This window comes from Salvelinus fontinalis, chromosome 2 (genome assembly GCF_029448725.1).
Source record: "Salvelinus fontinalis isolate EN_2023a chromosome 2, ASM2944872v1, whole genome shotgun sequence".
Taxonomy (NCBI): Eukaryota; Metazoa; Chordata; class Actinopteri; order Salmoniformes; family Salmonidae; genus Salvelinus; species Salvelinus fontinalis.
Genome location: NC_074666.1, coordinates 67,024,314 through 67,040,314, shown reverse-complemented (window position 1 = coordinate 67,040,314; position 16,001 = coordinate 67,024,314). Strand labels below are relative to the sequence as shown.

Genomic DNA, 16,001 nt, shown 5'->3' with positions numbered 1-16,001 from the left:
CAATAAAAAACGCTTAAGGGACGGCTCATGCAGAGAAATGGTAGCTAGAGCCTAAGTAGTCCAAAGATGTTCATAGGGGGCCACGTCGCTCAACACTACATTTCCCAACATGCATATCTGTACATGGGAGGGGCAATTTTGTTTGTGCGCGGGCAGATTTTTAAAAAGAAAATGGCGGATATTCATTCTGGAGAGCATTCGGAAAGGTTTGTATCTTTTTAGTTAACGTTACTGAAAGTTTGTCTGAAGTTCACTGCTTTGCTGTGAAGAATTGGCGTCCTATCTCAGGGGCTCGTATTGGGTTTTCCATTAAAGGAGTATCTTCCTAACGGTAACCTCCGACCTCACTGCCCGGCTTACGTTGGCTACTAACGTTGTTCGCTAGTAGCTAACACCTGCAATACGCCAATTTTAAAGTAGTCCTAGTGTTAGCCACGTTGATACACAGCTAACTAGCCATTTCAGGATGAACTGTGCTCAGTGGTTGTGTTGGTGTTTCTCTCTTTTTCATTGATGTCATCAGCAGCAGCTGCGACAGCTCTGCTGAACACCAGAAGAAGGTAAGACACTCAACAGCTGATTGTGTTGTGGTCTAGGCAGATTTGGTTGCACATAAGGGCCAATATAATATACATAACTTACTAAAATGATAGCTATGAAGTTAGCATACCACTGACGATAACATAGGAATGATCTAAAAGCCCACTCTCATTTTGTCTGTTGATCAAGGTCCACCAAGAAGAAATCCCTCAGCAGGGACTTAAAAGAGTTTTCCCTGGGAGTCCAAGCCCAGCAGCTCCTCACCCCAAATCTCCCCGCAGACACACTCCTGCCTCCACCAACACCCAGATGTCAGAATCAACAGAGGTACAGATAGAGCCAGCACTGGAGCCGTGTTCTAGTGGAGAGGGGCAGGGAAGGGACCCTGAGGGGGGTGGTCTAACAGAGGGTCGGTCGTTGAGCCCCAGCAGCACGCAAAGGAAATCCTGGAGGAGGTCGACCAGGGGCCGACGCTCTCTCCCTGCCCTCCCCAACACCTCCCAGAGTGAGACCCAAAACTTGTATTTTTCAATGTCAACAATATTGGTTTTGGTGTCTGGGATGGGTGACACTAGTCAGAGCATCCAGTTGGATAGAGAGTATTGTTTACGTCTTCTTGAGCCGTAAAACATATACTCTTTCCGAGCTATGGATAGAGTCAACTACCTATCCCAGGTTGACCCTAAACAACAATGAATGGCAGTAAGGGAAGAAGGCACAATTGGGGCTTAGTGATTTACAAAATACTTTCTTGTAACCGGTAAACACTAAGCTTCTGTCTAAATGCCTCTCATCCAGCTCTATGCAGGTCAATTAGCCAATCCCTACCTGAGGAGGAGAGGCTGGAGAAACTGATGGAGGCTTCTATGAGGGTATGTTAAAGTGATTACAATTCGCTAGGGTGTGTGTTTTTGAAGGTCAGGCTAACTTCAACCTGTAGATTATTTCAACATCTATGTGATCCTGGCTGACAATTGAACTCACTTTCTGGGTGTCCCATCTCTCCTCTTTGTCTCCAGCTGGCAGTTGAGAAGTTACAAGACTCACTGAGCACGACACCCAACGGCAGTTTAGAGTCACTTCAGACACAAGGTTGGTAGGATTCTTGTACGTCTCAAAAAAGTAGTGGTTTTGGATTATAACATCTAAAAAAAAACATCCAATGTTCGGTGCTGTATTTTGAATGCAGCCAGCCGTTTTCTCCATCTCTTCATTAAAAGACTCAATCATGGACACTCTTACTGACAGTTGTGACTAGAGGTCGACCGATTCATCGGAATGGACGATTTAATTAGGGCCAATTTCAAGTTTTCATAACAATCGGAAATCTGTATTTTTGGACACCGATTTTGGCCGTATTTATTTATTGTTATGATTATTATTTTTACACCTTTATTTAACTAGGCAAGTCAGTTAAAAACACATTCTTATTTTGAATGAAGGCCTAGGAACGGTGGGATAACTGCCTTGTTCAGGGGCAGAACGACAGATTTACCTTGTCAGCTCGGGATTCAATCTTGCAACCTTACGGTAAACTAGTCCAATGCTCTAACCACCTGCTTTGCATTGCACTCCATGAGGAGCCTGCCTGTTACGCAAATGCAGTAAGAAGCCAAGGTAAGTTGTAGCTAGCATTAAACTTATCTTATAAAAAACAATCAATCATAATCACTAGTTAACTACACATGGTTGATATTACTAGTTTATCTAGCGTGTCTTGCGTTGCATATAATCGATGCGGTGCGCATTCGCGAAAAAGGACTGTCGTTGCTCCAACGTGTACCTAACCATAAACATCAATGCCTTCCTTAAAATCAATACACAAGTATATATTTTTTAAACCTGCATATTTAGGTAATATTGCCTGCTAACGTGAATTTCTTTGTCACTTCTCTTGCAACAGAGTCAGGGTATATGCAGCAGTTTGGGCCGCCTGGCACATTGCAAACTGTGTGAAAACTATTTCTTCATAACAAAGACAGCCAACTTCGCCAAACGGGGGATGATTTAACAAAAGCGCATTTGCGAAAAAAGCACAATCGTTGCACGACTGTACCTAACCATAAACATCAATGCCTTTCTTATTAAAATCAATACACAGAACTATATATTTTTAAACCTGCATATTTAGCTAAAAGAAATCCAGGTTAGCAGGCAATATTAACCAGGTGAAATTGTGTCACTTCTCTTGCGTTCATTGCACGCAGAGTCAGGGTATATGCAAGTTTGGGCCGTCTGGCTCGTTGCGAACTAATTTGCCAAAATTTTACATAATTATGACATAACATTGAAGGTTGTGCAATGTAACAGGAATATTTAGACTTATGGATGCCACCCGTTAGATAAAATACAGAACGGTTCCGTATTTCACTGAAAGAATAAACGTTTTGTTTCCGGATTCGACCAGGTTAATGACCTAAGGCTCGTATTTCTGTGTGTTATTATGTTATAATTAAGTCTATGATTTGATAGAGCAGTCTGACTGAGCGATGGTAGGCAGCAGCAGGCTCGTAAGCATTCATTCAAACAGCACTTTCGTGCGTTTTGCCAGCAGCTCTTCGCAATGCTTCCAGCATTGCGCCCATTATGACTTCAAGCGCTGTTTATGACTTCAAGCCTATCAACTCCCGAGATTAGGCTGGTGTAACCGATGTGAAATGGCTAGCTAGTTAGCGGGGTGCGCACTAATAGCGTTTCAAACGTCACTCGCTCTGAGACTTGGAGTAGTTGTTCCCCTTGCTCTGCATGGGTAACGCTGCTTCGAGGGTGGCTGTTGTCGATGTGTTCCTGGTTCGAGCCCAGGTAGGAGCGAGGAGAGGGACGGAAGCTATACTGTTACACTGGCAATACTAAAGTGCCTATAAGAACATCCAATAGTCAAAGGTATATGAAATACAAATCGAATAGAGAGAAATTGTCCTATAATAACTACAACCTAAAACTTCTTACCTGGGAATATTGAAGACTCATGTTAAAAGGAACCACCAGCTTTCATATGTTCTCATGTTCTGAGCAAGGAACTTGAACGTTAGCTTTCTTACATGGCACATATTGCACTTTTACTTTCTTCTCCAACACTTAGTTTTTGCATTATTTAAACCTAATTGAACATGTTTTATTATTTATTTGAGGCTAAATTGATTTTATTGATGTATTATATTAAGTTAAAATAAATGTTCATTCAGTATTGTTGTAATTGTCATTATTACAAATACATTTTTAAAAAATCGGGCAATTAATCGGTATCGACTTTTTTGGTCCTCCAATATTCGGTATCGGCATTAAAATCATAATCGGTCAGCCTCTAGTCGTGACTGATTTGTGTGATGTAATGTTGTCTCTACCTTCTTGCCCTTTGGCTGTTGTCTATGCCCAATAATGTTTGTACCATGTTTTGTGTTGCTACCATGTTGTGTTGCTACCATGCTATGTTGTCTGTCTCTCTTTATGTAGTGTCTCTTGCGTGATGTGTGTATTGTTCTATATTCCCCCGTACCCACAGGAGGTATTTTGCCTTCTGGTAGGCCGTCATTGTAAATAAAAATTTGTTCTTAACTGACTTGCCTATTTAAATGAAAATAAATAAGTTGAGTGCAGTGCGCTAGGCATACAGTGCATTCGGAAAGTATTCAGATCCCTTCCCCTTTAACACATTTTGTTATGTTACAGCCTTATTCTAAAATGTATTAAATATATTTTTTCATCTACACACAATACCCCATAATGACAGTGAAACCAGGTTTGTAGAAATGTTTGCAAATTTACAAAAAACATACCATATTTACACAAGTATTCAGACCCTTTGCTCATAAATATGGTATGTTTTTTTGTAAATTTGCAAACATTTCTACATTTCTATTTATTATTACAACTTATTTATTATTACAACTTATAATACTTCGAAATGCATTTGAAAGTGAGCTCAGGTGCATCCTGTTTCCATTGTTCATCCTTGAGATGTTTCTACAACTTGATTGGAGTCCACCTGTGGTAAATTCAATTGATTGGAGATGATTTGGAAAAGCACACACCTGTCTATAAGGTCCCACAGTTGACAGTGCACATCAGAGCAAAAAACAAGCCATGAGGTCGAAGGAATTGTCTGTGGAGCTCCACAACAGGATTGTGTCGAGTCACAGATCTGGGGAAGGGCACCAAAAAATTTCTGCAGTATTGAAGGTCCCCAGGAACACAGGGGCCTCCATCATTCTTAGATGGAAGAAATTTGAAACAACCAAGACTTTCCCTAGAGCTGGCCGCCCGGCCAAACTGAGCAATTGGGGGGAAGAGCCTTGGTCAGGGAGGTGACAAAGAACCTGATGGTCACTGACAGAGCTCTAGAGTACCTCTGGAGATTGGAGAACCTTCCAGAAGGACAATCATCTCTGCAGCACTTCACTAATCAGGCCTTTATGGTAGAGTGGCCAGACAGATGCCATTCTTCAGTAAACGGTACGACAGCCTGCTTGGAGTTTGTCAAAAGGCACCTAAAGGACTCTCAGACCATGAGAAACAAGATTCTTCTGTCTGATGAAACCAAGATTGAATTATTTGGCCTGAATGCCAAGGGTCACTTCTGGATTCCACCTGGCACCATCCCTACAGTGAAGCATGTTGGTGGCAGCATCATACTGTGGGAATGTTTTTCAGCGGCAGGGACTGGGAAACTAGTCAGGATCGAGGGAGAGATGAATGGAGCAAAGTACAGCGAGATCCTTGATGAAAACCTGCTCAGGACTTTAGACTGGGGTGAAGGTTCACCTTCCAACAGGACAACGACCATAAGCACACTGCCAAGACAACGCAGGAGTGGCTTTGAAACAAGTCTCAATGTCCTTGAGTGGCCCAGGCAGAGCCTGGACTTGAACCCGATCGATCATCTCTGGAGAGACCTGAAAATAGCTGGACAGCAACGCTCCCCATCCAACCTGACAGAGCTTGAGTGGATCTGCAGAGAAGAATGGGAGAAACTCCCCAAATACAGGTGTGCCAAGCTTGTAGCGTCATACCCAAGAAGACTCTAGGCTGTAATTTTTGCCAAAGGTGCTTCAACAAAGTACTGAGTAAAGGGTCTGAATACTTATGCAAATGTGATACTTTGTTTTTTTTATTTGCAAACATTTCTACTTGGGATGCACGATATATCGGAATCGGCCGAGATTAGCTAAAAATGTCGGTATCGGCCCGATGTCTGTCTAGTTTATGTGCAAAACTTGGGATGTGCAAAACCGATGCCAAAGCTGACGTGCATACCTATATAACGTAGCTACATGACGTAATGACGCCACGTAAAATTTTGCGCTACACGTGCAACCCAGCATTCCTAACCTAGCCCACAATGTCTGCTGTGGGGATCGAGCGGTCAAAAGGTCGAGCAGTCATTTGAAAGAGTAAGAAAATTTCAGCAAGACAACTCGAGGCGAAATCTGTTAACGCCAAGATAATGGAATTAATAGTGTCACTGCTATTAGCTTCACAACATACAATGGAACGCTGTTTATGTATTTGCGTGTCCAAAAAGACACGTGTCAATTAACACTGTCAAATCTGTACAAAAAAGTCTGCAAACACCAGCCACGAACAATGTGTTTACAATAACACGTTGGTAACACAGCATTATTTGTTGGACTGAAACTTCTGGCGTAGCTAGCTAGCACAAGTAGAACCAGTATGAAAACATTGTCCAGTAGAAACTGGTCCCCCAATCACGGCCGGATGTGATAGAGCCTGGATTCGAACCAGAGACTGTAGTGACGCAGGCCTCTTGCACTAAGATGCAATGCCTTAAACTGCTGCACGTGTGTGTTACTATTTAACTGTGCTAGAATGCTTAAGGCTGCATTTTTATTTATTTATATCGGTTTCTTTTTTGGAGGGGCAAGGAAAATATTGGGTGTCGGCCAAAAATGTCATCGGTGCATCACTAATTTCGACAAACCTGTTTTTGTTCTGTCATTATGTATAGATTGGGGTATTGTGTATAGATTGATGTGGGGGGGTAAACTATTTAACCTATTTTAGAATAAGACTGTCATGTAACAATGTGGAAAAGTCAAGGTCTGAATACTTTCCGAATGCACTGTAAGTATTGTCTAATAGTGTTATCATTCATTACTACCTTTCTCTTCCCTGTCTCAGTGGAGGATGTACAGAAGGGGTGGTGTTGCCTGGCCAAAGACCTACGCAGTGAGCCACAGTGTCAACAACCTCCCACAAGCACAGCCAGGTAATGCTGTCTCTAGTCAATCTCATTTTATTCACTGACCTAACGTCATTAAGCATACATACTTACCTTTTTCCTGAGCAGTCTATTTTGCCCTTTCTATTCTATGCACAGACTTTTTCCTGATCCTTTAACATGAGAAATCGGGCCGAGACGATACGAGTATTGCAATACTTGTCAGTATCGTGGCAAGGAAACCAAACCCGAAGCAGATTTAACTTCTTTAGGAAAACAACCCTAATGTTGGAAACAAACAGCATCAGAGTTTCATGTATTTTTTCCCCCCAAGCAAAACACATTTACATACAGCAGGTTTTTAAAGGACCAAAGAGTTTGGCCTGCTTCGGGTTTTCATTTTTGCCATGGAAAGAATTATTGCAATTCTGATATCGGCACAGCCCTAGAGAAAAAGGACTGTCATTCTTCTGTATTGTCCTTTATTTCTAGTTCAGGCCTTTCTGTATTCATTGTCATCTGTTATGAATCCCTTTTGACGTCTCTTTCTCGCTAGTGACACTGCAATGCAGAACACCTTGGAGCAGACCAGGAAGGCTATACACAGGTAACTGATTCCCTGTGTGTGTGTGTGTGTGTGTGTGTGTGTGTGTGTGCATGCGCAATTAATAAAAAGTGTGATTGTGATTCAGGCTGCAGGCTGAGAGGGCATCTTGGGAGTCCCTGTTAGACAAGCATCGGAGTAAAGCTGAAGAATTGGCCAGGTGAGCACATTCACACACACAAATCACATGCACTCGTTCACTCTTGTTCTGCACTCGCCATGCTCCCAAGTTTTGGGTTGTCAATAAAGTGATTTGTCTTCTCGTGTGCCTGGTGCTCCAGGCCTGGTATTCATAGCTGACTTTGAAAAGGCCTTTGATAAAGTATGACTGGAGTTTTATAATATATAAATGCCTGGAATATTTGGAGAATCTCTTATAAAAATGGGTTAAAGTTATGTATAGTAACCCTATGTGTAGAATAGTAAATAATAGCTACTTCTCCGAAAGTTTTAAACTGTCAACAGGAGTAAAACAAGGTTGTCCACTATCGGCATATCTTCTTAGTATTGCCATCGAAATGATAGCTGTTAATCAGATCAAACAATGATATTAAGGGGTTAGTAATCCAGGGCTTGAAAACAAAGGTGTCATTGGACGCTGATGAATCATGTTTTCTTTTAAATCCACAATTTGGATCCTTCCACAGCCTCATAAATTATCTAGATCCTCTTTCTAACCTCTCTTGATTACAACCAAATTATAAGTGTGCTATATTACGTATTGGATCATAAACAAATACGACTTTTACTTCACCGTGTAGTTTACCAATAAAATGGTCTGACGGTTGATGTGGACATATTCGGTATACATATCCCAAAAGAGAGAAATGATCTCACTCCAATAACTTTTAACAGAAAGTTAGCAAAAATAGATAAGATCTTGCAACCATGGGAAGGATAACACCTGTCTATTCCTGGAAAAATAACCCTGATTAACTCTAGTCATATCACAGTTGACCTATTTGCTTATGGTCTTGCCTACACCTAGCGACCTGTTTTTATTATTATTCTATGGGCAAAAAATATATATATTTGATTTGGAACGGCAAGTCAGACAAATTTTAAAAGGACCTATTTATATAATGAATATGAATTCGGAGGGCAGAAATGATTAAATATTAAAGCATTAGACCTCTCTCTAAAGGCGTCAGTCATACAAAAGTTATACATAAATCCAAACTGGTTCTCTAGCAAATTAGTAAGAATGTCTCACCCAATGTTCAAGAATGGCATTTTCCCCGTTACCTCACTTTTGGTTATTTGAAAAGGAAATTATCTCAAATATCGTTATTTTTTTAAATGAGCCATAGAAAGTTGGTAAATTATATCATAAATAGGACTGGTGGAGTTATGTCACACATGCAGCTAGCAAAAATATATGGAAATGTCTGCTCTATCCAAAATTACAACCAACTAATTGCAGCGTTTCCATAGTCCCTGTCTCCAAGGAAGCGAAGGTAACCTACCTAAATGATTACTGCCCCGTGGCACTTCACGTCGGTAGCCATGAAGTGCTTTGAAAGGCTGGTCATGGCTTACATTGCACACTCTTGGCATTCTCTCAACCAGCTTCATGAGGTAGTCACCTGGAATGCATTTCAATTAACAGGTGTGCCTTAAGTTAATTTCTGTAATTTCTTTCCTCCTAAATGCGTTTCAGCCAATCAGTTGTGTTTTGACATGGTAAGGGTGGTATACAAAAGATGGCCCTATTTTGGTAAAAGACCAAGTCCATATTATGGCAAGAAAAGCTCAAATAAGGAAAGAGAAATGACAGTCCATCATTACTTGAAGACATGAAGGTCACTCGATGTGGAAAATTTCAACGACTTTGAAAGTTTCTTCAAGTGCAGTCGCAAAAACCATCAAGGGCTATGATGACAGGCTCTCAAGTGGACCGCCACAGGATGGGAAGACACAGTTACCTCTGCTGCAGAGTATAAGTTCACTAGAGTTACCAGCCTCAAATTGAAGCCCAAATAAATGATTTATGAGTTCAAGTAACAGACACATCTCAACATCAACTGTTCATAGGAGACTGTGTGAATCAGGCATTCATGGTTGAATTGCTGTAGAGAAACTACTACTAAAGGACACCAATAAGAAAAGGAGACTTGCTTGGGCCAAGAAACACGCGCAATGGACATTAGACCGGTGAAAATTTGTCCTTTGGTCTGATGAGTCCAAATTCAAGATTTTTGGTTCCAACTGCCATGTCTTTGTGAGACGCAGAGTAGGTGAACGGATGATATCTGCAAGTGTGGTTCGCACCGTGATGCATTGAGGAGGAGGTGTGATGGTGTTTGGGTGCTTTGCTGGTGACACTGTCAGTGATTTATTTAGAATTCAAGGAACACTTAACCAGCATGACTACCACAGCATTCTGCAGAGATATGCTATCCCATCTGGTTTGCGCTTAGTGGGACTATCATTTGTTTATCAACAGGACAATGACCCAACACACCTCTGGGCTGTGTAAGGGATATTTTGACCAAGAAGGAGAGTGATGGAGTGCTGCATCATATGATCTGGCCTTCACAATCCCCCAACTCAATCCAATTAAGATGGTTTGGGATGAGTTGGACCGCAGAGTGAAGGAAAAGCAGTCAACAAGTGTTCAGCATATTTGAGAACTTCAAGACTGTTGGAAAAGCATTTCAGGCGAAGCTGGTTGAGAGAATGCCAAGAGTGTGCAAAACTGTCATCAAGGCAAAGGGTGGCTACTTTGAAGAATCTCAAAAATCTAAATTGATTGCTGATGTTACCTTTTTTGGTTACTACATGATTTCATAGTTTTGTCTTGACTATTCTACATTGTAGAAAATAGTAAAAATATAGAAAGACCTTTTGAATGAGTAGGTGTCAACTTTTGACTGGCACAAAAAATATACGGAGATTGTAAATTATGCAATTACATTGATGGAAGCTAAAGTCTATCTGCAATATTAAAGCTGATCTGCCCCCAATGTTTGTTCATTGTTCAGAATGGCATGATCACGATACAAGAGTTGGCTACAGCCCATTTTAGGGCCATGGTTTTTGGTTAGTGTAAATGTGTCGGTATATCTCCTTCTTTTCATTTTCAGGCAAGTGGAGCAGTGCCAGGAGAAGGGGGTGACATTAGACCCTAGCTGCCTGGCCCAGTCCTCACAGAGTCAGCTCATCCAAAAGAAACCTGATTACCACAGCCTGCTCTGCAGACAGCAGCCCGTACTGTCCACTATGGACATGGTGGTAAGACAGACAAACTAGTATTATACCACTTGGGGACGTTTTTTTGGACACAGATTAGACCTATTCCTAGACTAAAAGCAAGCTCATTGGAGAATCTCTGTTGAAATAGTTTTGTAGTCTGGTATTTGGCTTTTTGTGTCCAGGAAAAAGGCATGTGGAGTTGATTTAAAATGTTCTATTGGGCAAATCTTATCTTCCATTTAAGTCAAATTTTCATTTAGTCATGCATTTATGTCAATAGGAGACTTCAGTCAAATTTAGAATTGTAGTGGAAGTTAGGATTCACCCCTCAGATGTTAGCTGCAGTGCACACATTGTAGCTCCAATGCAATATGTTTTTTTTGACAGCTAATGTGTCTGTGAACAGTGTTCGTACTTGCCTTCAGGGTAGAGCAATTTATTTTTCTCAATATTTATTACACCCTTGTGTGTGTGAATTAATCTAACATAAAACGTCCATTAATAGCCTGAGCTAGGGCTGGGCTGTATATTGTATTTGACTATATACTGGTATTGATGCACAGACCGGTTTGGGTCTTTTAGTTAACAGTATTTTAATGTTTGTTTTGTTTAAATGTTACTTCACTCATGTGTGTGTAATGTCTGTTTTTATAGTTTACTCCGTTTCCTACTCGAGTCTTCTCTCTCCTCCCACACACCCAGCTCATTTTCACTCAAGGAGAGCAGCTTTTGCTCTACCACAAGTTACTAGCTAGCTAATACAGCCTGATACCAAAGATTTTTTACAACTAAACCAAGATGGACCACAGCCTGTCGTTTCCAATGAGAACAAGTGAGTCGTAGTGGGCAGAGCCAAGCACAAGGAAGCGAAATCCTATTGGTGCGTTCTAATATTCATCTGCATATTTCCATTAGGGAACGCCTACTCTGAAGTGCGCGTGTGCAATAACTCAATTCGCCTTTGCACTCCTAAACGCGATAAAAAAAATAAAAAAAATAATATATATATATATATATATATATATATATATATATATATATATATATATATACTTTTTTTTTTTTGCAAAGGGCAAAGTCTACAAAACTTAGTCCACTCTGTTCATCACAGATTATAGTTTTGGGAACAGAAAACTATTGAAATCAAATGTTTCATTAATGAGAGTGTTTGCGGAATGTCACCCAAAATCTATCCCGTTCCATCTTCTCCCAATGCCGGCCAGTGGGCTTCCTCTCACTACCATTGACATTTATACGTCCGGTGAAATACCTGTCTCCTTGTTCTATCTGTGCTAATACTAGTGTGTTTGTACAACAGTATATTCTAAATCCAAGAGGAATAGGCAAGGCATTAATATTTTAGTTACATCAAGTAAGAGGACATGTAATGTAACATCTAATTAGCGTCCCCTGAGAAACGCTGACCAATATTTTGGTTCCTACCCTGTCACATGAACCCCTCGTTGTCATGTCAAACAATACTGTATTCAAAGTGCCCAGTCACTTTATTCAAAGTTTGATTGAACAATATAAAACAATTGATGATTTCACTCAGTCTCATCTGAACAGTTGTTGAGATGTGTCTGTTACTTGAAATCTGTGAAGCATTTATTTGGGCTGCAATTTCTGAGGCTGGTACCTCCTAATGAACTTATCGCCTGCAGCAGAGGTAACTCTGGGTCTTCCTTTCCTATGGCGGTCCTCATGAGAGCCAGTTTCATCATACCGCTCGATGGTTTTTGCAACTTCGCTTGAAGAAACTTTCAAAGTTCTTAATTTTCCACATTGACTGACCTTAAAGTAATGATGGACTGTCGGTTCTCTTTGCTAATTTGAGCTGTTCTTGCCCTTAATATGGACTTGGGCTTTTTACCAAAATAGGACCATCTTCTGAAATACCACCCCTACCTTGTCACAGCACAACTGATTGGATCAAACGCATTTAGAAGGAAAGAAATTCCACAAATGTACTTTCAACAAGACACACCTGTTAATTGAAATGCATTCCAGGTGACTACCTCATAAAGCTGGTAGAGAGAATGCCAAGAGTGTGCAAAGCTGTCAAGGCAAATGGTGGCTACTTTGAAGAATCTCAAATATTTAACATATTTCGATTTGTTTAACACTTTTTTTTGGTTACTACATGATTCCATATGTGTTATTTCATAGTTTTGATGTCTTCACTATTATTCTACAATGTAGAAAATAGTAAAAAATAAACCTTTGATTGAGTAGGTGTGTCCAAACTTGACTGGTACTTTATATGTTGCCACGCTAGATGCATGCACCACTCATAAAGCATGTTTAGAAATGTTATTATTTTAAAAAATTGAATACAATACAAAAATGATTTTGGTATGATATTTTGGCCATATTGCCAGTCCTAGCTCAAGCTTTTTTTGCATCAACCTCGTAGCTGCCCTGGCTTTTGTTGGAGATAGGCGCATATCGAAGGCTGGCGTTTTTATTACTGTTCAAGTTGTGAATAGCTCACATCACCTTCTTAAAATGTGGTTTGCTAGCTCTACATGTAATAAAAAAACATTATCTTTCTCCATAGATGGACACCCAGTGTAAGATGGTCAGGGAGCTGCTGTCCATACTTGAACAGTCTCAGCTACTGGTGAAGGAGACAAGCTGCAGATTGGGTAAGGATATGTCTGTTTGGGTGGATGAATGGATATAGTGGTTCTCAGGGTTGTGTTCAGTAGGGCAGAATGTTTGCAAAACCTTATTTTTTTTAATATATTTTTTTGCTATTTAGGTAGTACCTTCATTCTGTTTCAAAATGTTTACTCCCAGCTGAACACTTTTCTTGACTTATTAAAGACCCCATGCTGTCTTTATTTTTAAATTATCACTATATGTCTAATAAATCACTTATTTAATGAAAAATCACTTATATTTGGATCACTTAATTTGCAGAGCCTTCTTTGGCCGTTGTAATGTTCAGTCTGATTGTGTGGGCGTTAGGAAGCAAATTTCAATATAGTTGCTTGCAATCCTGAGAGAATGGTCTAGAGCCTACCAGGATGAAAAGTCATTGGTCTTTTATAAGCGGATCACCATGTGATGATGTCATGTGTGCCAAAAGTTCCATCCCACCTGAACGGGCTGAAATTCCAGGCATTTTCTTTCAAATAGCTCTTACAAAAAGTGCATTATCATAATAAAAAAAATGTCACTGTTATTTTGACCTCAGTGTGGAAATATTTATAAACAGGAAAATTTAACTGCACTGCCCCTTTAAAAAAAAATGTGTTTAAGTAAATTCTATGTATTTGTTGTGATCGTGTATTAAGTGTGTACTTCTATCCCCCCCCCCCCCCCCCCCCATCAGCGGCTGATGTGGGATTCCAGGAACTCTCCTCTGACCCAGTCAGGGATCTACTGGCAGGACCCGCACCCTCTGTATCAACCAACGCATCTTCCTAGTACCTCTGTCTTAGGGTTGTCACAATACAGAATCACGGTACAACCATACTAGATTTTTCATGGCAAAAAAGAGAACTAAGCAGACTGAATTCTGGCTTTGTACAAGCAAGACAAAGCATACCTTTAATTGAAATGACTGTATTGTAACCTTTCGTCTCGTCCAGGTTCACTCAATGAATGGCCAATAGGAGAAAGATCAGTCTGGCTTTTTATCTGTGTTTTCGGTATTTATGCGTCTTAACTCTGTACCCATGGCTCCCTAAGTTAGCTGTTCTCTTTGGTGCCTTGTGTGGTTGTTTGTAAATAATAGTCTCTCTGGTATCGTTCATCATGGGATGAATGTTGATTATTTCTGCTATAACTTTCTATCTATTCTAATTCTATTCCACCACTATACTATGGGGTCCTTCCAAATGACACCCTATTTCTTATATAGTGCACTAATTTGGTCAAAAGTATTACTCTATATCGGTTATAGGGTGCCATTTGGGACTGAGACTCCACTCTCCCTACAAAAATGTATGCTGTTGGCCACCAGAGGGCGATCTCACCCTTTTATTTAAGTAGTTTATGAATATTCACCTATAGTAAAAGATGTAGAAAATATTCACCTGCAGTGGATGTCTTTTGGGGCTAATTTGTACGATACCAGCTTTCCTTTATTTACCTACACATTCTTGTAAAAAAAAAAAAAAAGTGTGATTTTTACATTAACAGCAATTATCTGAATTTGTCTTTTACTTTCTGACCATTGAATTGGTTGTTTTAAAACCAGGTCCCAATCGTTTTTGTTTTTAACCCTTCATAAACAAGGAAATGTGAAACATTATTGGTTTCAGTGTGTAACAAGGGGATGAATTCTCTTTACACACAACTTGCTAGTTCTTACAACACACCCTTGTATCTTATGTATTATCATTTACTCCCTGTCCCTTTCTTATCCTGTAATCTTTTCTGTTTTGGCCAGAGATTCGGTCCTCTTTTCTCTCCTCTGGCACTGCTGTCTTCCTCTGTCCCTTCTCCTGTCCATCAGGGAGGAAGCCCCTCCCCCACCTCACCGTGATTCCCTCCCTCTCCTTTCACCGGGTCACTGATGCAGAACGAACGCCTGACATTATGCCAAGTGTTTCATAACCCCCCTTCTTCCTTTTTCAATATCATTCACTCACTATCACCTCTTAAGTCTTCTCTCACCATATTTCATGCTATATGGTTGTGCCTTGCCTCTTCCTTTTACCAGGAGAAACATGATGAACAATTGAATGTGGCCTTGACGTCGATGAGGAATAATTCCTTAGTGATAGAACTTTAACAGTCAATAGAGTTAAATTTGTATGAACAGTGTGATTTCTTTTTTAAGAAATTGTGTGAAAGGAATTAGACAGGCTCAAATTCTGACCAAATAGGAAAGGTGTCCTGCACCTACTGACTCAAATCACCATGATATTTGATCTTATTTATTGCTGTATTACAAACATATGTATTTTCTGTGGGCTGTTCTTGCACGGTGAGAATGAGAGGGAGGACAGAAGGAGAAAAGTGGGGTTGTGACCGTGAGCTCTGGAGAGTCATGGAGGGAGGGTGGTGCACGGCAAGGGATCGATTCTTATTTGGATGGAAATTAGGCTGGGTGCTTGTGGAATGAGAGAGAGAGGGCATCTCCTGCTTACAAATTGAAAGAAGTCAAGTCACATATTCAGGCACTGAAGTAACACATTGACAGAACAAACAGGATATAAAGAGGAAAATATAGTAGAGAACTAGATACAAAATATGGATTAGCTCATTAGTTATTGATCATGTATAGTTTCTTTAGATTTGACATCACTGCTTTACATTAGTCTTACAATATAGAGTTTGCAAATGGACCAAAAATGTATTCAAATAAACTGGGTTGAACGTGAATGTTTTTTTGTGACACGTAACATGCCTGGTCCTACTTCTGATGTGTAAATGCCTGTAGGTGCTATAAAAAAAAAGTATCTCCCTGTTAGGCTAGCTCTTTATGAAATCTACCCCCTCTCCCTTCTCTAACTTCAGATTGAGTAG

At 40.3% G+C, this 16,001-nt stretch overlaps 1 protein-coding gene across 2 annotated transcripts; it reads left to right on the top strand.

Annotated features, from left to right (window-relative positions):
• Positions 1-131: 131 nt before the first annotated feature.
• On the top strand, positions 132-15,857 carry LOC129824000 (uncharacterized). 2 transcript variants are annotated; one of them, XM_055883249.1, is made up of 11 exons: positions 132-206; positions 527-560; positions 730-1,045; positions 1,339-1,412; positions 1,560-1,632; positions 6,679-6,766; positions 7,275-7,325; positions 7,411-7,482; positions 10,409-10,556; positions 13,078-13,165; positions 13,858-15,857. In XM_055883249.1, exons 1-11 carry the CDS (start codon positions 172-174, stop codon positions 13,950-13,952), a joined length of 1,074 nt encoding a protein of 357 aa, XP_055739224.1. In that variant the 5' UTR covers positions 132-171; the 3' UTR covers positions 13,953-15,857. The 2 variants fall into 2 exon arrangements, with proteins under 2 accessions (XP_055739224.1, XP_055739216.1); XM_055883241.1 differs by having other exon boundaries at positions 137-206; positions 524-560.
• Positions 15,858-16,001: the final 144 nt, after the last annotated feature.